Source organism: Mixophyes fleayi, chromosome 10 (genome assembly GCF_038048845.1).
Source record: "Mixophyes fleayi isolate aMixFle1 chromosome 10, aMixFle1.hap1, whole genome shotgun sequence".
Taxonomy (NCBI): Eukaryota; Metazoa; Chordata; class Amphibia; order Anura; family Limnodynastidae; genus Mixophyes; species Mixophyes fleayi.
In genome coordinates this window covers 90,672,817-90,699,121 of record NC_134411.1, presented here as the reverse complement: position 1 = coordinate 90,699,121, position 26,305 = coordinate 90,672,817, and the positions used below count along the sequence as shown (strand labels likewise).

General features: G+C 45.6%; 1 protein-coding gene across 3 annotated transcripts in view; it reads right to left on the bottom strand.

Moving 5' to 3' along the window:
• The window catches only part of ZFHX3 (zinc finger homeobox 3), a 381,355-nt gene that overhangs the window by 26,423 nt on the left and 328,627 nt on the right, over positions 1-26,305 (bottom strand). For all 3 annotated transcript variants that reach the window (XM_075189119.1, XM_075189120.1, XM_075189118.1), the window contains 2 exons: positions 12,560-15,312; positions 10,591-11,087 (listed from right to left, as the gene is read on the bottom strand). In XM_075189119.1, the coding sequence (XP_075045220.1) occupies positions 10,591-11,087; positions 12,560-15,266 (3,204 nt within the window). In that variant the 5' untranslated portion in view covers positions 15,267-15,312. The remainder of the gene's footprint in view (positions 1-10,590; positions 11,088-12,559; positions 15,313-26,305) is intronic.

Sequence of the window (26,305 nt, the reverse complement as noted above, 5' to 3'; positions counted from 1 at the left end):
GAAACCGCCAAGCTTTAGCGACAATATTATACGTTAACTTCAGAACAAAAAAACAATTAAACGGTCATGTAGAAGAAGGCATTTTCGCTACCGATTGTTCTCTGCAAAGTACTGCGTAATATATTGGCGCTATATAAAAAAGGTTAATACAATAATAATATCGTTTAACAAACGGCCGACCCTATGGCATTAAAAATTATATTTTATATTCTTGTAATGCCAAAATAGTCAATTTCGCTTATTGTTTATATGTTTTGTCAATACCATTGCTCGTTTTTTCAAATTTGACATTTTAATCATATGTATTTTCAGCTTGTGCCAAGGTCCGTTATGTAGGGAGACGTGGTAATTTGTGGTTCTAGTGTGATTTCTGGAACACCAAGGGCACCGGTGTAACCTAGTCTTTTATCCACATGTCTGTACGCTTTGTATGTGTATTAAAAAAAAAGGGTTAAAAAGAGGTGGAAAGAAAATTATGGGTTGTAGAAACTGAAGTAGGAGAACCGGCCGCAGGTGCTGATAAAGGAGGTCTAGATTGGCATTTTGTGAGGAAACCTCACAGGACAGGTCCTCCCAACACTTGTACTTCACTGGGCCCTTCAATATATACAATTCAGCAAAATATCGATATTCACAATTGGGTGATCTCTGCTTTTTAGTCTATGTAATGATCTCAGTGCTGGAAAGGGGAGCCACAGAGAGCGAGAGAGAGCAAGAGCGAGAGCGAGAGCCACAGAGAGCGAGAGCGAGAGCCACAGAGAGCGAGAGCGAGAGCCACAGAGAGAGCCACAGAGAGCGAGAGCGAGAGCCACAGAGAGCGAGAGCGAGAGCCACAGAGAGCGAGAGCGAGAGCCACAGAGAGCGAGAGCGAGAGCCACAGAGAGCGAGAGCCACAGAGAGTGAGAGCCACAGAGAGCCACAGAGAGCGAGAGCCACAGAGAGCGAGAGCCACAGAGAGCGAGAGCCACAGAGAGCGAGAGCCACAGAGAGCGAGAGCCACAGAGAGCGAGAGCCACAGACAGCGAGAGCCACAGAGAACAAGAGCCACAGAGAACGAGAGCCACAGAGAGCGAGAGCCACAGAGAGCGAGAGCCACAGAGAGCAAGATTAAATTAAATTAACCCCTTACCCCCACAGAAAACAAACACAAAACCTCCCCAAAAGTGGCGTTCTCTTTTAAACAGCCTGAACGTAGAACTGCAGCAATACTCGCCCTCATTATTGACAAAGAGGGCTTCTAGGAGGATAAACTGGGTTTCAACTGTAATTCCACCGCAGAGGACTTTTAACAAGTAACCATAGGTCAGCGAGGCCACCAGTACGTAATAATGATGCTGAAGGACTGTCTATTACTTATAAAGTCCAAAAAGATACATAGCAAAACCCATCTGCGAGTTCCCGAGATAGTTGATACAATACACACAAACAATCAACTGAATGATTTAATGGCTGGTAGCTCAAACAACAGAGTTCTGCCGTTAGATCGAAGCATGGAAATAAAAGCTCCTGCGAGGTTATATATGTCAGTTTTAATTAAAATTGCTTACATTTAGAGCGTAGTTTTACAGTAAAGCACAGGACCTTTATACATAACGCAAACTCTTAGAGGTAGATTTCTCGAACTTTCTAAAAAAGAAAAGTGGAGATGTTGATCATAGCAACCAATCACTTTCTAGCTATCATTTTCTACATTATACTAGATAAATGATAGCTAGAATCTTATTGGCTGCTACGAGCAACACCTCTACTTTTCCTTTTTAGAAATCACTGTAGGACAGTTCATTTTAATAGAACACTGTATGCAAGATCTATCACAGAGGTGGAACGTTAATATAGAATTTAAGGACGCAGGTAAGATGCAAAAAAGTACCCCCAAAAAAGTAAGGTGCTGGAAAGTTGTAAGCAACGTGGCTTTCAGCCCCGCAGCATAGAAAAGTAGGGCACCATTACTTTGCATTACTTAATAAAAGGATCAGTGTACAGTAACAGTGAGGAATAAACTTAAAAACGAATAGGGTCAGCCAGACACGATGGCGAAATGTAACCCTCATAAGATGTACTGCAGTCCTAAGACTTCCTAATGGCCCTACAGCCTCAGCTCTCTGACATTTTTTAAATTGGGTGGTTTAATACTATTTAAAGTCACAAACAAGGTGTTCTAGCACCCAAGGCAATGATACCAGAGATCACCTGTCACAGCACACAAGATACTTAACACTTTGCAGCCTTGTCTCATCATCCGGTCTTTGTTTACTGTGACTATAACAAGTTTTGTGGCCAGAACATCGTGCAAGTACAAAGAATTACTCGATGCTTTTGGCAAAACACATCTTTAAGAAAAAAAAAAAAAAAAGTGTTAAGAATTCCCCTGAAGCTCTTCAGACCAAAAGGTTTACTAAAATGTCTAAACAGGAAAAGTGTAAGTGTTGCTCATAGAAACCAATCAGATTCCAGCTCTCATTTCCTAGAGTGTACTAGATAAATGAGAGCTAGAATCTGATTGGTTGCTATGGGCAGCGCCGGATTAAGGGAATGGAGGCCCCCTTAGCGCCCCCCCGTGATCCGAGCTACCCGCCCCCCCCAGCACTTACCTCCTTCTCCAGCGCGCTGTACGCTCTTTACTGAGGAGATCTTGTGAGAGTGAGACTCACGAGATCTCCTCAGTAAGGTGACTACAGCTCACCGGGGAAGGACCGCAGTGAACAGCAGCACTAATCGCGCCGGGGGCGCCCCCGACCGATCAATACTGCTGCTGAGCACTTTCAAGGGCCCCCTGGATGCCATAGGCCCCTGGGCTGTAGCTTAGTTAGCCCTATGGTTAATCCGGCCCTGGCTATGGGCAACACCTCCACTCATCCTTTTAAAAGTTGAAATGAAATTTAATAGGAGTATACATGTCGGTCGCTATACAGCGACACCTCTCAGAGGTCGCTCTTTAGGTCACCAAGTTCCCTGTGACATCATAGCCAAGCAAGACTCGGGTAGAGAAAGGAGAAAATGTCACAAAACACTAAAATCTCAAAAAACAAAGTGGATTTCTAGCCAATAAATGGCCGTAGACTCTACAGATAGATGTGCCCGTCTGTCTCTAAGCTTAAATCATTTATTCCTCAATGAGATGAGCACTTAGCACATGTATGAGACCAAGGTCAGGCAGTCACTGAGACTATGGAACCTGTGGCTCACACAGAGACAATGGTCAATGAGATCATTATTCAAATTCAAAACCAAAAAGGACAAATGGTCAAATAGAGACATTTGAGTTTTCATCTTCTCCGGCCTCATTAAAGGCCGATATCTTTTGGCTTTTTGGATGAAGATCCAAGTTTGCTGAACAGTAAATCAAGCTTTCGATTCAGCTAGAAAAAAAACCCCAAAAAAAAACTCTGCGGCACTTTAACTTTAAATAATGCAATAATTATTGGATTTCCTTTTTATAACCGAAGTGCTGGAATGTAAACAATGGATATGTAATTGCAGGAAGGGGAATCAATACGGCCAATCGTTTTCAGCCATGTTAATTGTAAATACAATTGCTCCAAGATGTCAGCTTGTTCTCCTCGCTCCCAGAATCACCCTAACGGATGACAGGGTAAAAACTCTCCCATTACGGATGCTCGTTCCTTTAAGAGGTTCTCAATCAGGTCTGATCAATCTGTCAAGATAATGCATGGAGTAAGTAAGACTCCTTCAAAACACAGCTTCCCAATCAATAGCCAGAACTGACTTAATGAGGAGGGGCCGAGGCCCAGGGGGAGTTTGCACCAGTAGCTGCTCTGAGCTTGTGCTTTGGGCTTTTAGCACAGGCTGATAAACAGACCATCTCTTAATGAGCTTGCAGTTTATGCATGCTTCACTAAACATTAAGCCTCTCCCCTCCCGGGACAGAAAACAAAATAGATTAACACAAAACAATACGGTCCCAAATTAGCTCCATCTTGGACTGCCTTCATCTCACGTTAATTGTGCTTGGAAGAGAGGATAACATTTATCAACGCCGAGCCAGGTTTCATCCCTCGAGTAGTCGTCCGCAACGGCGGCTCAACGGCGTTTTGGAAACAACGCACGGGACCGCCCTCTGAGCAATTTACGCCTGGGATAAAGAAAACAGGACTGAAGCAAACTACTGTTTCACAGGAGGAAAAGCTCCGCGTCAGAGAGTTTCTTGGTGAAAACAGTTGTACAGGTGCCTACTTTGGCAGCCAGTCAGAAACATTGCTCAGCACAAAAACATGAACACTCTCAGGCCTTGTCGGATTTGGGAGAGCTACGGGAAGGGACAACACGGTGACGTAGTCTGTAAAAACAGAGATTTCAGCAGGATGAAAGGGGTGGCTTTAAAAACAAACACAATAGCCCAGTGTTTTCTTAGCAAGTGGCAAACAGACCCCTCCTCCCCCCCTTTAATCCAAACATCATCGGACACAAAAAAACTAAAAGTGAGGACAGGAGAGAAATGAAAGTGCAACCTTACACAGACATCTGCTACCTCTGCCACCAATTCTAGGGAGATTAATTTCCAAGAAGCTCGGCTGCACAGAAAGCCTGTAGTGTGAGGGGAGGAGGGTACGAGAGGATGAGGCTGGGGTCACAGCCTTCCACTTGTCTCTATTGTGTTAGCTTTGATGCATGCTGTTTTCAGGCCTCATAATGCTGAGCCAGGACCTTGTCCTTAGGAAACAGCGAAGAGGCCTGCGAACGTTTCCTAGCAACGTCCTGACAGCCAGCTGGCAATAACCCAGCTGGGGCAAGGAAGAAATAGGTGATTCTTATGGACAGGAGGCCAGGTCCTGGAGGAGAGCACAAAGGCACAGGGGGCTGCAGTGTCCACACCCAAGAAGGTGGGCTAATCCCATCCTCACATCTTAAATGACCATGCACCAGGCCAGCCTCCCGTGACTGACACACAACAAGCCCAGGCAGGTCTGCAACACCGCAAAACAGGGAGAGGCCCCATTAACGTACCAGATATTAACCCATCCACTGCCTGGGAAACAAAAAGCATGCACTGCGGATACCAAGGGGGACCCGGTGTGCACCGTAAAATCTAAATACACAAGTGATGCATCCTGCAACACAGCAGTGACTCCAACACGATCCATATAATGCCCGGGGTTAAGATGCATTTATATATGCAATATTGTTCTCTACATCACTGCAAACATTGTCTGCTTATCTATCACTTTAGGCTCAGTAAAGCACCCTGTGGTGTCCAAAAAGGTTTACCGGCAGGAAAGCTCGTCTGCATAGGGAAAAGGTCCCTTCTACAGTGTTGGTTTTGCAAAACTCAGCATAAAAACCTAATTACAAACACCACACAAACTTAATGCAGTCGCACATGTTGCAATATTGCAGCGGAGATCTGGCAATTGGGTCAATATCGCAGTGTCTGGCCTATAGGTGGGCAAAATAGTACAAATTGGATCTCTAAATCGGGCACGATGGCACACACATAGGAATAAGGACTACCAGCCTGTGTGTAGTCATCTTCTGACCAAATTAGCAGGACGTAGTGAATTGGTTACTGACCCAGGAAGCACAGAGTGGCAGGTGTGTGGTCAGATTGTGAAGTCTGCATCAAACAAATTTGAAAATAAAGAAGCATAGGGTGCCATTAAGACATTCGGTGGGCAGGAAGGGGTGACATACCAAAATATAATTTATTTCAAAACAAAAACAGTAACAAGAGAAATAGCGATATAAAAAAAGGTGGACAAAATAATGCAAACTTCATTAACTGGCTAAGATAGAGGAAGGTGTACACCTTATCTGTATGGAGTTTGTATGTTCTCCCCGTGTTTGCGTGGGTTTCCTCCGGGTGCTCCGGTTTCCTCCCACACTCCAAAAACATACTGGTAGGTTAATTGGCTGCTATCAGAATTGTGTGTGTGTGTCTGTGTGTGTGTGTTAGGGAATTTAGACTGTAAGCTCCAATGGGGCAGGGACTGACGTGAGCGAGTTCTCTGTACAGCGCTGTGGAATCAGTGGCGCTATATATAAATAAATGGCGATGATGATGATTGAGATCTATAGGTAAAAAGTAAGTTACTGCACTCCATGTCTACCTAAATCCTAAGGTAAATCCAGCTCTTCTACACCGCACGTGCAGTCGGCGATATCCGACCACGCGTAAGGCCTGCAGATCCTACAAAATCCACACTTGCTCTTTTGTGTGAGTGACAGAAGGACGTACACGTGAGAACTAATAAAATCACACCCAAGTTTCTTCTCTAATTTCCCATAACCAGAGGAAAAAAAAAAGAGCAAAGCGGCTTTGTGGGGGATTAGACGCATCTCTCTGCAGCCGTGCAGGAACCCAAAATCTTGCACGGTCTCTTTAAAGGCAGAAGTCGGCGCAGTCCGTACCGGAGGGAATTTACTCTCAGCCAGGCGCTGAGAAAAGAATAAAAGGAGAGAGGACCAATTCCTGCTTCTCTCCCCACCAAAAACCCCGAGGCCTCCTGTGTGTACTCTAACCACAAGCCTTTGAGTGCCTCATGTATTTACAAACTGAGGCATGTTCAAATCAAAGGAGATACCACATGACATAATTCACATTAAAATGTCAGCAGGCTGACAATTTATAGAGCCAATCTGCGGAAGGTGAGGAGAACTAAAGGCTGGGTAATTGTTTAATGCCTACTTAAACCAACGGTGGCTTTGCCTTGGGGAGAAAAAAAAGCATCATGTGCTGCTCCGAGCTGTCAGCCGGCATGTGCCAGGGATACTGGAGCGGTGCCAGTCCGGAGATAACAGCTTTCACTTGTAGCTGAGCCGGCCCATTATATTGGCGAGAGCCGACACTCCACCTTCCCCACTAGACAAACAGAAGCTCCCCATATGGCTGCAAGCTGCCAACTGCATTTTGTTAGTGTTACTGCTGCCTATCTGTCAGAGCGGTCCCCAAAGGCCCGAGCCTTGTCACTCCCCAGTCTATTGAATATGACAAACATTAAGTAGCGATGCCAGAGGAGGACTAGTGAACAGCCAGCCCCCGGAGCAGCGATAGCTCCCATTATATATACACACAGGGGGGAGACGTGCACTTCTCGGAGGGCCGGCTCTGGCCACTGTAACCAGCAGGAAGACAGTGGTAACCGCTGCAGTTTAGTGGAATGCAGCAAGTTAAGACTCGCAAGCCAGAGAGGTCTGCATACGTTCAGCAACACCTCCTCCTCCTCCTCTCCTACCTCATTAACTGAAACACATTAAAAACAAGTGCGCTTTGGGACCAGAAAATGAGACTGTTAAACTAGGCTCCTCTAATCCTCGTCAGCTGTGGGAAATGCGGCTGCATCAATTATGCTGAATCAACAGATCAACAAGTTATGTTGCCGCCGGTTTCAGAACCTGGAAATGGCCCGTCGTTGCTCCCCCCCCTCCCCCCACAGACTTAACCGGATCACCTGTACTGACCCGATCAGTAGATTGCTGGCTTGAAAATATGGTAACTGACACAGAGGAAAAGCTTTCCTGCATGCAGAATATGCTCCCATCCCCTCCCCCCTAAAAAATAAGTGCCCTGGGATGAACTTTCAAAGAAATATGGCAGGAGACAGCAAGCAAATTCCATGTGTCTTTCACAGTAAACAATGACTTTGTGTCATCAAACAAAAGGGAATGCCAATACATTCACTATTCCATACAGAATTAAGTCATAGGGGTTACATTCTATTCCAAAAAGGAAGTCCATCTATTAACCCCCCCTTGCATCCATATATATATGCTTGGTGGAGAAATGTCTAGCGAGTGCACAAAAACGTCTTCTTCTATAAATATAGCTTTTTATTTTTCTTAAAAAAAACATTGCATGAACTTAGCAATAAAATTAAAATGCAGTTATTAAAAACAGTACCAAAATTTGTATTCGCTACAGTTTGAACCTTATGCGATCAGTCCTACATGGCAGACAGGTTGTAAGACGGAGGTAGCGGAGGCCGAACTCACTGAGAAATACTGAACAACTAAACAGAACGAGCAGAGGTATCTGCAGGACAGTCTCCTGGCAAAATACTACGGCACAAACCAATGTATGGCTCCCAAATATTAATCTTTCAACACCTTGTATAAATGGGTCCTGTTTAACAAGGAGCAGTCAGATAGTACAGCGATGGCTTCTGGACGGTCATGTCCAAGTTTATTCCCAGGAACCAGTGCCACCTCCGCCATCCTCATTGAAGCGGGGGCATTACACTGCCATCAGTCTATCCTAAAATTCCATCAGCTGCTAATATTAAAGTATAGATAGTAAAGGTAGTTTCATATGTATATATCCAGCACCTGGACGACCATAAAAGATTTTTTAAGCATCAGCATTATAGAAGCAATGCCTCCACATAAGGTGCCACTTCTCCGTATAGAGGAACCTTTAAATTGATGATAAAAAAGTAAATCCACTTGTACTGCAAGCGACCTCTGTGTACGCGCACACAGTAGACGAACAAAACTCTAGGCATACGTTCACATCTACCTATTGTATACCTGTGTACTGTGCATGACTGGGGGTATCTTGGGGGCACAATAAAACTTTGAGGTGCCAATCATCATCTCATCATTTATTTATATAGCGCCACTGATTCCGCAGTGCTGTACAGAGAACTCATTCACATCAGTCCCTGCCCCATCGGAGCTTACAGTCTAAATTCCGAGAGAGAAGAGAGAAGAGAGAAGAGAGAAGAGAGAAGAGAGAAGAGAGAAGAGAGAAGAGAGAAGAGAGAAGAGACAGACAGACTAGGGTCAATTTTTATAGCAGCCAATTAACCTACTAGTATGTTTTTGGAGTATGGGAGGAAACCCACGCAAACACGAGGAGAACATACAAACTTCCCACAGATAAGGCCATGGTCAGGAATTGAACTCATGACCCCAGCGCTGTGAGGCAGAAGTGCTAACCACTGAGCCACCGTGCTGCCAATGAAGCATAACACACACAGATATGAAATACGTGATTTTTTTGTTTGTTTGTTTTGCTTTTAATAGTCTCCTATCTTGCATGGATGTTACAGACAACAATGACAAGAGTCCCTATCTACACGGCAGTTTAAAAATCAGCCACATAAAAGCAACCGGGACACACCAATTCATTCCACCTCTCCGATCCCTGCTCGGGTAAAAAAACAACAAAACAGACCACGTTCTGCAAACGTGCACAGAAAAGGCAAATTGTCTCAGTCATTAAAAGGCTGGATGCTCTCAGAGCCCGTAGAGGGACAAGAGCCAAGTTATTCAATATTCACCTTTAACCAAAACCAGATTGCAGCTTCTTGTGCATCTCTAAATCGCCTCTCCAGACTGCCACATAGGCTCCTGCTCCCGCTAAGACAAAGGCCGGGTTATTTGCACTCCTAGATGCATAGTTTTTTGTTTTGAACACCATTTTGGCATCTGGAGGGACTGTCTGTATCTGACAGTGGAGAAGTTGATTACATGCAGTTAACTCTGCTCTAACCTGATTATAGATGTGCCAGACTAATGGATTACATTTGCAAGAGGAAACATAACATGCAATCAATCTCAATCCACCTCGGATCTGAACTACTGGTCAGAGGACCACTCTCCTCCTCACAGCGGTGTGGTCAGAGTGTGAGGGGGAGAACTACACTCTGACATCACCATTAAATAGAGTGCAGAGAGCGAGAGAGAGGAGAGAGACACGTTAGCGTGCAGAGTGTAAGGGAAACGACTCTGCAGAGATTTATGGGGATCTGTACCTGACCGTTCATACTAAAGCCATTATGGGATGATTAGAGAGGAGGGTGAGGCTTTAAGTCCAGTGAAAATCAATAGAAACGTCTGGAGGAATTCTATGGGGCAAGCAGAAGGCTATTTACGGGATTTTTCACTGTGTCTATACTTACAGCACACAGCGGTTAGAGAACCAGAGGCCATGACAAGAATAAAAAAAAAAAGGGGGGGGGGATGGTAATGAAAACAAAACAATCTATTTTTTTAGGACGCTGGGGGATAGTTATTCTCATGCCATTAAAGGCCAACTAAAGCGAAGAGACTATTTTTGAATTTCTTCATGTAGAGTGAATATGCCCTTTTGGATTTTTGCCCACAACAGGTCAAATATGGTTTGGCAATCAAGTGACAATTAATCCAGCCGGTGCGGCCTCATCCCGGCTAATCAAAGTCAAAATTTGATTGGCTCAGATATAATCGATCTAGGTGGAACAGGGCCTAATGTGTAGGAGCATTGTTGGGTAGGGATCAGACGCACAAGCTCTGCACCGCGATCTGGGTGATCAGCGCGGAATCTGAGCAACTAGGACACCAACGTTACTGTGTTTACAAGAATTCTATCGCTGCGGCAACGGCTTTCACCATACTGCACATTGTCGTCATAGAACTGCCCACAGATCATTACCACTGTCTACCTTCAAAACATATAGGTGGTAATGGGAAGCTCCTCATTTAATTGATAGACAACGTAGCATTACGTGCAACAAAACGAAATTTATTTATTTTTAAACCACAGAATAAAAGCAAATATAGGCCCAATCAGCAATGAAATCTGGAAAGCCGTAGACATAGTAGAAGGTGTCTGGTATGGTTCGGAACCCCAAAACCAATCTCTCAGCATCTTACCTTGTACAATTTCAGGCTGGCCTCGTGCCTGGCGTTCACAGTGTGCAGACGCAGCTTGTCCAGGCTGTTGGTGTAATAGTCACAGGCGTTGCACTTCAAATGCACCGGGTTCCCAATGGCGACGCATTTCAACCTCCACTCGTTGGCTTTACCGCCCTCTTTGATATGAGCCACCAGCTGGTACTTCTGAACGTGTTTGTCAGTCTTACAATGGAGCTGAAAGTTGGCCTTCAGTTGGGTGTTGTAACGACACAGGTTACACTGGTAAGAGTCTCCCATCACCGACTTCCATTCCTCCTCCGGCAGACTGCGCTCCGCCCCCATGTGCAGACCTAACACGTCCAAGTTATCCGTGGAGAAGCGGTTACACACCGCGCACTGAAAGAGTTTCAGGGAAGGGTCGTTGGTTTGGGTAAAACTCTCGCCCAGGTTCATGAGCTCTTCGGAGACCAGTTGTCCACCTCCCAGACGCATGTCCAAAGGGATCTCGCCTCCCACTACAGGGGGAAACAAAAACACCGAATTGTCACATAGGCACTCACGGCATCATCTCTTTCTAGATTTTTTGGTTCGGCCTATACAAATGTCGCCTCACGGGATATTATATACACACACCGGCATCACGGATGCTTTCCCCAAAACCTTACCGTCATTGTCAGATCTGCAGCAAGACCTAATGACAAAACAAGTGCTCCAAGTGTCTGGTAGCAGAGACCATCCATGAATAACCCCAATGATCTAGATCGAAATTGTATAATGGGGATTTTACCATCTACAGCCAATAAGAAAATCTTAGCGAGGGGCTCGGCAGGGAGACCGTGGTTTACAAACAGCCTCTCCGGCTGCCCTGGCTCAGTGGTCAACCCTGACTCCTCTACATCATCATTCCCAGGTGGCAGAGTGAGCAATCCTACCGTAAAAAAAATTGAACCTGAAGACTATGTCTGACGAATAAAACAAAAAACAGGACAATCATAGTTTACCAGGTGAGCACCGTTATAAATTACTGGTATAGCTGTTTATAGAAGTACCTAGGGCTGTATTTCCATAAGACACTTTGCTTAGGGCATCCCTGTTTAAAGGGCAGCGTATATAAGGCTTCAACTATAAATTTACTTTATTTATTTTCATTATTTTCATTTTTGGCTACCTGGTATTCATATTAAGCACCTATGTTCTTCAAATTATGTGTTGGAAAGAGCGGAATAACTATGGGGTTCATTTATTGTTACGGGCAGTATATTGCACAAAGGATAAATCTGTTTTTTGAGCCCTTTAAATGACGACATGAATGAATATAAAATAAAATCTGAACATCCAATATAATACTCTGAAAAGTACCCCAAGCAAAGGAAAGTCAGGTTTTCAAGGGCGGGGGGGGGGGGGGGGAACAAACAAAAACACCCCCCCCCCCACACTATCATTAGGTATCTTTTTTTAATCATTGCCAAATGTAATCAAAGTAGATGCCAGCAGAACAGCGCCGCTAGTGGCCTCTCTGTATGCAGAGTGGTAGGCAAGCAATAATGTTTTAAAACATCTCCCAAATGGAAGTAAAATTGCCTTATTCAGAAGAACGCTTTACTAATTATATACCAAAAGAAAGCTACAATATACTAAGAATGCAGCCAATCCGTTCACTCCATCACAGACCACCCGTCTCCCTTAAAATCTTCACTGGGGCCTACTGAACGGATAGGCTGCATTCCAAGAATACTGGATCGCGCCACAAAGCTGTGTAGGCAACGAGTACATTTTAGTTTAAGCAAATGTACTGCGAATACGCAAACTGTATCGAGTCAAAAATGATGTTTGTGAAATAAAAGGACCGTGTGCACAAAATGTAATACACTAAGATCAATAATATTTCCTATTTAAAGTCCAACACAACAGCAGCACATGTTACAATATAAATTTTCAGAATAAAGAGGTTTTAGCTTAAGTTTTCCCAGAACCCCCCAGGTCTTACCTACGGTGGGAGCCATTCCTGGCATGGGGCTGGTAGGGTCCAGCTGAAACCCTCCCATGATATACTGAGACTCATTGGTTGGGCTTTCCATCTTCAGGTTCATGTTTTGTGCTAGGTAGAAGTGATAGAGATCGGCTTCGGCGGGCGTGGGCAAGCTGCTGAGGCCCAAATGCCGGTTGTGTTGGATTTGGGTCATGTTTTGCTGAAGCAGCATCATATTGTGCATGTGCTTCTCGCTGGTCATGTGGATGCGCAGGTTCCTAGCGACGTTGGTCTCGTAATCGCACACTTCACAGCGCCAGGTGGGTTTGGTTTTTGGTTTAGTGGGCGAAGGGGCCCCGCAAGAGTTACTGATGTTGGTAGCAGCGGCGGCGGCGGCCGCACTGGCGGCAGCAACCGCCACCCCGACCCCAGCGGAGTGGCTGAAAACTTGGTCGCTACCCCCGTTCTGAAGATTCTGCATGTTGTTCAAATGCTTGTCCGACTGCATGTGAATACTGAGGTTGCCTTTGGTAGTGGTGGAGTAGTTACACACCTCACAGCGGAAAGGCTTGTAGCCACAGGTATAGCTCTCTCCCCGGGCAAGGCGAGGATGAGGCTGCCCAGATGTGCAGTAGCCGCAGGAACCTCCCGACTCGGGGTGCTTTTCTTTCATGTGCGCTTCCAGCGTCTGCTGGTATTTGTAATGCCAGTTACACTTTGGACACTTAAGAGTCTTACATGAGTTCCGAGAGTGCATCATAGTCATATGCCCACCAAGGGAACGCGATGAGCCCAATACAGTGTCACACTTTGGACACTCCACCCCGCTGCCGGAAGGGCAATCCCCTACGACAAGATCGCAGGGGTTATCGGTATGCTGGTGGTGGGTGGCCAAGCTTCCGTCCTCTCCCTCTGCGCTTTCATTTGGTTCAGGTGCTGTGGCATTGTCCCTATTGGCACTTTCATCGACAAAGTCCAACTTCCTCCCGACCTCTGCCATGTTGACCCCAATGCCATCACTGTTAAAGCTTAAAATGTTCCTCCTGTTTGCACCATCGTAGACAACAAAGGAAGAAGAACACGTAGAAGGTGTGCCCCTCGCCAAAGGCTGGGGTACATTAGGCATTAAATTAGAGTTAGAAATACTTTGGTTTGTGAGAGCCAAGTCCTTTTTGCCGCTGCTCTCGGCAAACACCCCAGACTCCTCCTGGGGCCTGTCCACAAAGTCATCGTCGAGCCCACAAGGAAACAGCGCTTTGCAATCCTCCCCCTCCTCCTCCTCATCATCATCTACACCTTCCTCATCCATATCTTCGTCATCCTCCTCGTCATCTGGTTCCATCCTTTCCGATATGCCATCTTGTACTCCCAACGGGTGCTTCTCAGGCTCGGTCATTTCTGGGTCCTTGCTACAGTCAGGTTTAGTAGGTCCAGAGCCTGAGGAGCCTAGAGGGACAGAGTTCATGGAGGTGTTAAAAGAGGAATTACTGAAACCCCCAAGATTAAGCAGAGTATTTTGGGACACAACGTTTGACTGTGTCTGTTCCGTCCCACTGGAAGTAGTGTCATTATCTTTTAGAAGTGCTAAGCTAGCCTGCAGGGCTTCATCGCCCTCTACTCGAATGCCACTAAATTTTCCATAAAAACTATTACCAGGTCCAGTAGTGTTGGCAGAAGTAACTAAAGGATGCTGAAAATTTTTATTTTTTGGTTCCAGAAAACTAACAAGAGGTTCTTTATCTTTCCCAATCCCTTGTATGATGGCAGAAATGTTCTTGTTACTAAGAATCTTACGCTCATTCTCGCTTAGAGTCATTCGATGGTCATGCACAGCATGGGTCACAAATGACCGGACATAGCCAAAGGAAAGTTTACACAAAAAACACATTAGAATTGGTTTCCTTTTACCATACAGTACAAAGCCATCGTATTTGGACAGGTCTACATTGTTGGGGACATCTTTGGATACACACGAGCTTTTGGCAGAACCGTCACTGTTTAGGTAATCCTTGTTGCTTTCGTGTCGCACATCAAAAACTCGGAAGCTGTGCAGAACGGGGCTTACGCCTGAAAGGGTTGAGGTATCCAGGAAAGATTTGTCGGAATTCTCAAACCACTTCCTGAAAGACGAGGCTATGTGGAAAGTGTTGATAATTTGTGGGTAAACGGGGCCTACAGAGGAGGACTCCTCCGACTTTCCCGTTGCATTAGTCAAGGAATTTTTGTAGAGGGAAAGAAGAGCCTCGCTAGGGGTACTGTCACAGGCTTCACCACTTTGGATTAGCTGGTTCACACTTTCCACTATATAAGCAGAGCCATCGGGCTGGTAGACTATTTCTCCTGCCAGACTCTCCACATCGCTCTCCTCCTCTCCTTCATCACTAACATCGCTTTCACTCTCCTCCTTCAGTGCGAGAGATGACCGCGTACCAGGGCAGTGGTGCTCCATGTAGTTCTGTAAACTGGGGAAGAAGGACGAACATTCGTTACAACAGACCGCTCTGCTGGGAGACTGCGAGATGGCACCGGACGGGTTAGCGCTTTCGGAGACGCATTCATTGAATGAGCCGCTCAGACTTTCCAGAGACACGTGGCTTTCCATGTTGGGCTGCTCCATGTTGCCAGACTGGTGGAGGGCGCTGTTGAGTTCAGTCCATTGTTGGTTTGGAGGAACGCTACACCCATTGTCCTTTCCAGCAATGACAGGAGCATCACAGCCTTCCATGGCGAGGTCTGCATGGAGAGTTCATTGCACCCAATACGGCTCGGACCTACAGGAAAAGAAAGGAAATAAATGTCAGACCTGATGGACGAACAGAACAAAAAAATAAAACAAAGTCCTACGCCTAGTTGCTGAAAAACATGCACTAGAGTATTAATTATTGCAGTGAAAGGTGGCTGTATAGAAATTTCTCTGATCTTCCAGGAACTTATATGGTCCTCAGCTGGTCAGCAGCTTTGTCAGCAGGACGGAGAACCTTGACATGCGTTTCATCTTAAATCAATAATTTACAAGTGTCCACTATCCCTTTGAACACAACCAGCCCAGCCACACTCCTCTCCATTGATGGACACCAGCACGATTTACCAGGTTTCAAGACTAAACACAGAATTGTAAAGAAAAGTGCTCTTAGAAACAACGTCAACCATGCCTACAAAGTTGAAGGGTCGCTCAACTTGACAAACACCGTACTAAAAGACATACAGTTTCCCCTACACGGTCAGACATGGGCTCATTGACGGTAGCACTGGCAAGGCTAGAAGGGCGGGAGGGTTAACAGGCTAATTGTAAAATCAATGCGATAAAAGCTCGGTAAGTTCCAGGAAACTGTGGGAAGGGGAGGTAGCGAGGGATGAGAAACACTTTGGGCACAAGGGACTAGTTTATCGATGCAAACCCCGCTGTGCTCCTTTGCCAAGGAGAGAAGAAACAAACCAAATTCCTGTTCATCCATATACGAACCCCAGAGTAGACCAATTACACCCCAGAACTCTGCGTTCTAGTGGAACACAACTTACATAGAACAAGATAAAACAGCATGGCCAATGCAGACTGCAAGAGTAGCTCTTCAAGATTATAACATGCTAGCACCTATATACCCTGGCTTCTGTGATGGTTAGACACCAATTGTTAGACATAAGGATTAGCATTAGTGATTCAGCCATATTCAGCAGTGTTACAAGAGTATTGCACGGCCATCGGCCGCTTCTCTTTACAACGCTCTTCTTTCAGCTCCCCGAGCTTTCATCTCTCACTCTGATTGTCAGTCAATAGGAGAGAGGCAGCTCTTACTTAAGGAAGCAGAAGTCAAACTCCACTGGTCGATCAGCACTCTGTCTATAAACATGTTTTCCCGTAAAATCAATGACCTCCAATCAGAGTGCAGACGTTGAAGGCAGCGTGTTCCTGAGCTGTGTTTTCTGCTCAAAAGACAGCGAGAGGCCCTTACCGGTGGCTGCGAAACTTCAACCAGAGAGCAGAGGTAGCCCACCTGCGTTACGCCAGCTGTAGGGGGACTGCAAGTCCCAGCATGCACTTCCAGACTTGTAGTCCCACAACAGCTGGAGAGCCACACAGGGCCATCTTAACAACATTATGAGCCCCCGGGCAAAGCAGTGCACCGGGGCCCCTAGATATAGATAGAGATATAGATATATACAGATATAGATATAGATATATAGAGATAGGGATAGCTAGATGTACTTGCTCAGTGACCCTTGTAGGTGTTTTTTGCAGGTTTCTTTTTTTTGCAGGATTATTTATTCTCATTAAGAGCCGTGCCTATGGGGCCCCCTTGCCCGTGTGGCCCCCGGGCAGTTGCCCATCGTGCCCAATGGAAAAGATGGCCCTGGAGCCACATGTTGACAACCTACTGCTTGCAAGAAAAGGTTTAAAAGGGTCGAACTGAGCTGGCATTGTCAAGTCTGTCCTCAACAAAATTACAAACCTGTCCTGTAATTAAAGCACTGAATAGCTCATAACGGTCACATGAAAATAAAGGGAAACCACCATAAATAACTGAACGCAGACAGACCACCCTTGGCAGCGTGCTACAACTGTGCAGGAATTTTCTAAAAAGCCAGTAGCGCCAGAGAAACAAAAAAATGCAAGAGGGAGGGAGAGGGGGGCAAGACTACACCACCCCGACATTATTCTCAGGATTATCTGAACAGCAGCACTGTGTAATCTGAAATTGTTAATTAGAACTGTGTTAATTAGGCAGTTCTCTCACAAGAGGCAATTTGGCAGCAAACCAAAAAAAGAAAAAAAAAAAAGCCGCAATAAAAATAGAGGGAAAATGACAAAATACAAAAACAGGATATCAATGAAGAGGGACAACTGCTAGCATTACCAGAGAACAAAAGTTTAGCAAATAAACAAAATAGATTTCCAATCTAGGACTTTTATTATGATCGAATCCCGGAAACAGAATTACAGAAAAATTATTAAGGGGTGTAATATGCACAGAAAAAATATATATTTTTTCACTCCAATTTTTTTTTTTTTAAGTTCGGACCAGCGCCATTTCCTGCAGCAATGTCAAGAAAACTGGCAGAAGAAACTGACAGATCTGTAGTTTTTAAAATAAGGAAACGAGGTGAAGGGTTCACTGTGGTTAGCGAAACAGTAGGCGTTTTTTTTATCAATCAGGAGAACTAGAGGAAAAAAAAATATAAAATAAATATATATTGGGAGGGGAAAGCTAAAAATAAAGCATAAACAACAAAAAACGCACAAGCCCCAAATTGAGAAATTCATAAGATCGCCTACAAATCCTGGACCCATTGTCCTTTCTCACAAGTGTACACGTCTAAGTGGCAATGTGTTGGTGAAAGTTACAAGGGCTTCTGCACAGTTTCTGAACCCTGTGTTTTTCTCCCAGCAGGAAAAGACGCGAGGTGAGAGGCTGCCATCAACAGCTGTCTCTCTTCCTGTTGCTCTGGCACAGGGTGCCGGAATTGGCACTATGACAATGCAAACAAGAATTGCCCTGTGCAGGCTCATTAATGGGGCACAGCACACACACACAGACAATCGGGAATGGCAAAGGCCTTCAAATCTTAATAGGCTCATTAGCATAAACAGCTTTTCTATCAGCAGGAAGCTAAAGAAACTACCATACCAAACAAGACTGCTGGCGGCTCAGTTGCAGCCTGGGGATCACCAGTGGAAGCCCGTGCCAGCCTGATTCACACAGACGCAGCAGAAGTGTGCCAGGATGAGGGGGGGAGCAGTGATCCTTAGACGTGCGCCCAGGAGCCAGCCAGCAGCCTAGAGAGGGTCTAAAGCACAGGAGGGGGTACTCTGGGCTCCTGGAACAGGTGCTGGGATGTTTTGATGTGACAGATAAAATCCTGCTATTGATTTAGTCCCTAGACTGATCTCAGCCTTTTCACAATCCTATTGATTCTTCATTTGTACAGTTTAACTAGAACCTAGGAGGTCTCTCACATGCAAATACATGTTGGGGAACCTAATTGACATCTGAATGTCCCTGTACCATTATATTTTTTTTTAATTTTTTTTTAGCAAACTTGGGGATTGTAGCTCACCGGTAGTTTATTAAGCTGAACGAGCTGATCACTTGGCTTAATCTTTAAGGACAAATACATCAAAAATTTTTAAGAATAGGAATCAATATAAAGAGAAGTCTAAATCGGGCAATCTGGGCATGAATATTTAGTGGCGCAACTGAACTTTGGCATTTTAACGCCTTCCCTCTAAAAATGGATTGGTGGATTCTGAATATAAAAACACATCCTGATTAAAAAAACAACAACACAAAAACAAAAGAAAAAACAAACAAACAAAAACATTTGGCTATGAAAAGTTATATTGGGAATATGATAAAGGCGGATAACGTTGACATTGCCCTAATACTAGATTATTTGGCAGATTTGGGAAACTGGGTGTTCAGGGTGTTCCTTTGAATGTTGAGGCTGAAGGGATCATGGGGTAAAGGAATGAGAAAAGTGTTTACTGACCTAAACCTTCATCAGACCTGCAGCAGCTCAAACACAAGAAGGAGCCAGAATTAGAAATATTTGCATTTACTAAGTGTGTCTGGATATGATCTTCTAATGTCTGACATTAACAACATCACTAGCTGGAACCTATTGGGTACATGCCAAATCTGTTTAGTATGTGCTTCCATTCACACACGCACACGTCACACGCAGGAGTTACTAGTATCAGTCCCAATTATCTAAACTTTTCAGGAACTTGTCGGAACGGAATACTTCAGCTAATACCCCATTCATACTGCACCAAAATCCCGGGTTTTTGCCGGGGCGAGCTCAAACGACCCGGGTCTTGGTGCAGTATGAATGGTACAAGTCAAAAATCCCAGGTCTAAAAACCCGGGTCTTCAACCCGGGATTTATCGAGGGGTAATTCCCAGGTCGGACCCGGGTTGCCTGCACTATGAATGGTGCAACCCGGGTTTTTCAACCCGGGTTGCACAGAAAACAAGCTGATTGGCTGTCTGCCTGTCTCTGGAGGATGATGTCATCGGTGGGAGCCCGTGGAAGAAAAAAAAAACCAGTCACCTTTCAATGACATCACCATTTTTCAGCCAATGAAAACTGCTCTGGTGATGACTCCCACAAATTGCCAGGGCACAGACTTGTGCAGTATGAATGGGGTCAACCCGGGAAATTCCCGGGTCCGAGGTGCAGTATGAATGGTGTTTCTGAGCTGGGACGCTCCGAGCCCCGGCAAATACCCGGCTTGAAAAACCCGGGATATTGCCAGGGCGGCAGTATGAAAGCGGTATAACACACTGGATGCGGGGGAAGAATTCTTCCCCACGTAAAGCAGACTTTAGGTGTGAAAACACTGCAGGAGGCCACTAAGTCTGTAATGGATAATAACAGATCAATAGCGTGTACTGGGCACATAGTAGTATAAATTCAATGTCAAACATCTCAAAGTTCTATTCTGGTATGGGAACATTTACATAAAGGTTAGGAATATTATAAGATACCCTGTGGATAGCCTTTTAAAAAGGGCACATGAAATAACACACAACACTTATTCCATCCCCTTTTATCCTCATTGAGGTTTACAGAAGTCTCCATTATAATGTCCAAAGGACAACCTATTTGACAGAGTAGCTAGGACACTCAACCCCTAGCACACAGCCTTTGTAGCGCTGGTATATTGGACCTTCAATTAGGACAAAAACAAAAACAAACAAAATATATAAATATATCTCCAAAAACTAATATAAAAAGTATTTACATTTTTACCCAATAAATAGAACACAGCCCAAAAAAAACAAAAACAACAACAGACCAGGAAAATGTGAATAAGGGGAGTATATGACAGATTAGTCAGCACAGGGAGATGGTGTGTTGTACTCCAGAGAAAGCTTGCTCAGTGCTATACAAGGACATCCAATAATTAAGGACACTCAGGTGCTGTGTTTTGTAGGGCTGGGCAGATGAAACCTCAATAATAGCTGTATTTTAGTAGTATCTCCCAAGGAAATCCAGGGTATGTCTACAACAGGACAAGACGCATGGATGCCACAGAAAGTAACGGCATTACGGAGCGCGTGTTCTGTATGAGCGTACTAGTATTTGTTCACAGCACGAGGATAGTACTACAGTATCTAAGTTACCTATCGGGTTACTTATCGTAGTGCTGGAATCAATTCCCCTTAGGAGTCTGTCCTAGTAAACTTCTCTCTCACTATCAAGCATCAGCGCACAACGTGGACACACGAGGATAGTATAACTGCACCTACGTGACTGTACGGTCACTTGGCCAAACTGAATCGCAATTTTTTTGAATGGGCAATAGCCCCAAAGCAAGCAGCAATAGGGGTAATTTTTCAATCAGTTCTACCATCATAATCGAGGAATCCAATAGGCCATGTATAATAATCATCATCTATTTATATAGCGCCACTAATTCCGCAGCGCTGTACAGAGAACTCACTCACATCAGTCACTGTCCCATTGGAGCTTACAGTCTAAATCCCCTAACATACACAGACCGAGAGAGACTGTTTTTGGAGTGTGGGAGGAAACCGGAGCACCCGAAAGAAACCAACGGGAGAACTTACAAACTCCTCACAGATAAGGTCATGGTCGGGAATCAAACTCATGACCCCAGTGCTGTGAGGCAGAAGTGCTAACCACTAAGCCCCCGTGCTGATTGTTTTGGGATGCTACATGATACAAAGGACAGCCAATGTGGTTAGAGTTAAAAGAGATGGCAGCTTGTGATTGGTCCTTCCGCTCACACAATGGTTAGCGGAAATGATTTGCTGGTAAAGTCCCGGGAAAAACAGCAACGTGTACAGCCCTGGGGTTTCTGCATGGGGTAAAAATGCTTAACCAGGTGGTAGGTGCAGCCAAAACTGCACCGTGTGGGGGTAGAGTTAGGTTTTACTTGGACACAAAGCTGTAACTTTTTATAGTATTTTGCATTAGTGTTTTTAACATTGATGTAAATTGCGCCACGAGGTCTGATGTAGGAAGTCATGACATGGCGATCCTAATATGGGGAAAATAAGTACTCAATTTCTAAAGATCTATGCTTCTATAAGAGGTGTAATATTCCGCACCAAAATCCGCATCATTTGAGCCCGAGCTCCTAAGATATTGATAAGCCACATTCCGACAGATTATTGGTTAATCCCACAATACGGTGCAGACAACAGGTGCGCGGTAAGCGTGTACAAGAAGGGTGCACGTTGAGGCAAGCGAGGGATTCAGCTCCTTTTGTCTGGTGTATTTGTATTTCAGAAATCTTGAAGCATTTAATCCAGACTCCATCCTGAAAAGTGATATCAGCGAGCTCTAGGTAAAGCACCGAGGCTACGAGCTGGCCACAAGCCCAAGGGAAAAATCAAAAAGGAAACAGAAAAAAAAAACAACACACTAGTTGAATATATAAAAACGTCATTATCTGGCTCAGACAAAGAGGACCATAAAAAAAGCAACTTATTGCCCATGTCAAAGTGGCCTCTTAAACAGCGTTGAGCAGTGGGATGAGAGTTCCCAGGACTCTGGGCTGCTAAGGGTTAAAGGCACGGATGGCCTCCGATAATTCCGAGCTTGTTTCTTTATTTCATTTTATCCACTTGTGCTGCTGATCAGCAGGTTTTACCGGAACTGACACGGTTGCAAGCAGCAGAGTTCTGACCAGCCCGCGATGAGCTAACAAATTCATTTTCATTGATCAGAAATCAGCAGGGCAGCAAGTGATGGGAAATTCCATTAGACTCAAGCACCTGGTTTCCCATCCTCTATTTCCTCTGCAGGGAGGGCGAGAGGTGGGCGAGTAGGAGTGAGTCCTCTGAGCTCACTCCGTTCTTTTTACCAGAAGCGCTCTTAAAACTTATCGGAGGTGTTTGCAAGCTGGCAGTTTGTCCGATGAGACTGCATTAATATGGAGGTGAGAACCAAGGTGGGGGGGGCTGGACTGGTTGCTCAATTGAACAGGGCGATGCCCAGGGGCAGGCTGGGATGGGGGGCATCTTGCCCCCCTCCCCCCCCGGGCTAAAATACACCAGTCCTCCCCTGGCGATGCGTATGAGAAACATGGGACTATTATAGACATGAGACAATTGTGGGGAGAACGTTGCCTTAAGTAACTAGTTATCCAGCTGTTGCAGAACTACAGACCCCAGCATGCCCTGCCAGGATACCAAAGCCACCTGTGTTCCCCTAACTGAAATAAAACTACAAGGCAACACAGTGGCCTAGTGGTTAGCACTTCTGCCTTACAGCATGGGGTCATGAGTTCGATTCCCGACCATGGCCTTATCTGTATGTTCTCCCGTGTTTGCGTGGATTTCCTCCAGGTGCTCCGGTTTCCTCCCACACTCCAAAAACATACTGGTAGGTTAATTGGCTGCTATCAAAAATTGACCGTAGTCTCTGTCTGTGAGTGTGTGTCTATATTAGGGACTCTAGACTGTAAGCTCCAATGGGGCAGGGACTGATGTGAATGAGTTCTCTGTACAGCGCTGCGGAATTGGTGGCATTATATAAATAAATGATGATGATGAAGTCCTACCACTGCTAGAGAGCTACAGGCTCATTATCACCACTGCTACATACATATCAAGTCCTGACAGCAGCTGATGACAGCTCTCTAGGACTTGTCGTACAATTCTAGCCAGTAATTCACAGAATAGTATAGTGAACATTGGCCAGACACGGTGGGTAACGCACATGCAGACTCGTACTGAAGGGGTTAGCAAGACACAGCCCCACAGCGAAGCTGTTAACGGTAATCAATAGCGTTGAGATAATACACCAGCCTCAGCCACAATATTGATTGCTGGGAAGATGATAAAACTGTTTATTAGGATAATTGCATAGACCCTAAAAATTAAAGAAAACCTCCATCCCTAGCAGGGTACCAGGGCTGAAAGCAGAGAACACCTGCAGGCTGAGGGAGGGGCGCCGGTGTTTTGACACGGTTTATTTGCCCTGGTAACACCTGTTTGTATCATTGTCAGTGTGATTAGGTTTAATTAGGACTTGGCGCAGGCTCTGCTCCTTCAGCCCGGGCACATCTCTGCCTGCCCACAATGAAGGAAACGCCAGCGGCGGCTCCAACTCCTCTCACCGTTCAGTCTCTCGGCAACTTCAAAGTAAATCATCAAGTTAAACGCAGATTCCTGAGAAAGAGAGAAGAGAGGGAGAGAAAGAGAAAGAGAGAGGGGGGAGGGAGAGAGAGAGAGGCACCCAAGGCAAAATACAAGCAGCACCCAGCTGCAGGATCCCTGCCGCACGCTACCCTAGAAGGAAGGCTCCACCTCGGGAGCAGACAATCCTATGACCGTGTGGACAAACACAAGTCTTTGAAGTCGGAAGTCAACACTTTAAGAATCGGACAGTTCTGTGTCACCGATTGCAAAAGTGATCAGACTGCATTAGACTCTTCCAAATGTACCTGTTTGCACCTGCTTCTTCTTAGCCCACCGATCCAGGTTACCCCGGTGCTATCTGTGCACTAAGCAAACTGTGTCTAGGATTCCTGCTGCTGAGAAATTCTGGAGGAAGATACGGTCCTCCAAATACTGCAGAACATGTATCAATTATAGGGAAAGCTGTTCCACACCAGTGATGGGAGTAACACCGTTGGCTGGGTAGCCACTGGAAAAAGACGCAATTGATAAACATTGTTTTTAATTGCATTCGGGTCACTTAGAAGTCACTCTATTGACCCCAACGTGCGTCAAACACTCTGAATGGAGCAAGATGCGTTCCGGAAAACCACTCTGTGCCAGTGCGCGCGAGACCTTTAGCAATGGCTGCAGTAAGGTATTTTTCGTCAGACAGCGATATGGTCAGCCGTCTATGGACACCTTAACGATTACATGTATCCGTTACTATTTGTAGTGTAATTATCCAGCTCTGCAGACCATCCTGGGGCGCATGGGGTTAACATTAAGTGCTGTTCCTTTATTCTCATCTCCCAGAGGTAAACCCCCCCCCCCCCCACCCCCATAGACCTGCAGCACTCAGGCTGAAAATGCAAGAAGGCCACTTCTCACAGGAAAGAGCTAGGAAAAGACTAGAGCCGTTTCAATAAATCCTTCTTTGTCTGGACGGTAATTAATATTATAATCCGTAGGTAAGATGCTGTAAACCTTAGGGCAGCACACAGCTGGTAGACCCTCCTACTGACCCGGCACTAGGACCTGCCAAGTCTCCGTCCCACCCCACCCCTCTCCTGTAATACAAGATCATATTACAGCACCCCCAAGTGACTGCGCTCACCCACTGGGCAAATACTAAAATACTAGCCCCTGCACAGGGAGCATCTCACAGACAGACATCACTGATGCTGCAGAACGATGCAACCTGCTGTGTGTGTCTGAGTAAGCCATAGTAACCATCACTGTTGTGCAAAATCTAAATATTGTACACCTTTCTTTTTTTTTTTTTTTTTTACAATTTCCTATGGATACAACCTGCCAGAGTTTGCACAGGTGGCAGCTGTCAGAATAAGACCGCTGCAGGTAAAGGAAAGATTCAAAAACCGCTGAACACTAGTGGCACGGTGCCCGCTTATGTGAAAGCCCCGGGGCTCTCTGCTGCCTTCCAAGTCTGTCTGTGAGCCAGGGTACGTCACATGCAGGCGCAGAGCCAAAGGCGTGCTGCACGGAGAGCCAAGACGTTCTGCAGCAGACAGCACGCAAGAGTTGTGCCAGGCGGGCAAGCGAGCGACGCAGGCAGGGCAGCCACTTGCCCGAGTCTCTGTCATCTACTGGAGTGCGCACTCGCTCGCTCTTGCTCACCCCCCCCCTCTCTTTCTGCTACCTGCCCAAACCTGTTTTATAAGCCACGCTTTACACTTACTGATTCACATCTGCCTCTGCAGTCACTCCCCCTCCAAAAGGACACGAACTTGGCTGTCGAGTCATCATTGTGTCAGGAAGTGAGGCCTTACTGGAGCGCTCCCAAGTCATTTCCTAGACAGATACCTCAGCAAGCCTGTATGAACAAACATTCTGCACCAACCCACACACAACAATGTACACACACACACACACACACAAACACACAATGCAACGGAGAGAGGAAGCCAGAAGGATGACTGTACTCTGCAGATTCGCTTGGTAACTGCTCCAAAAAACATACTGCAGTCTTTTTATTTTCCTGTGTGTCATCCTCTCTGTGCTTTAGGACATAAGGGAACAGAGTAGCATGACAGGTGAGAGAAGGGTTACTGGCTTCTAGCCCCATCTGATAAATAGAGCTGCATTAAGAAGGCTCTCTCACTTTGAGATATGATGTCACTAACCTTTATTGATCCACAATCAGGGAGCTCTCCTTATCTCTTCCTCTGATATACTAGCCTCCTGCACTCAAGTCTTGTTTAATACACTGCCCGGCCTCACACATTCCTTGGCCATCCATCCTCGTGCCGCGCAGGCACAGAGATGATATGTCACATCCAGACGTACACTTTCACCAAAGTCAATAGCCATCGTCAAGGTCAGAGGGGCGCTTTAACCATGCAAAATAGTCAGCACTGTTCTGTGGCTAGAGAAATATCTCCAGACCCCCCCAAGTTGTTCGAGGGCCACGCAAACGGATGCACCCCCAGGATGCTCGGAGCGAACAAGCTGGGCCCTGGCGCAGATACCACTGGCCCGCAGCTGCGGCGGGGAGATCAGGCTCAGCACATGAAAGACACTGCAGGACAAGTGTAGGAATTACACCTCCCATTGATTTTCGCTCTGGGGTATTAGAAAGAACACAGCATTTACCAAGAGATTTTTTTATCCC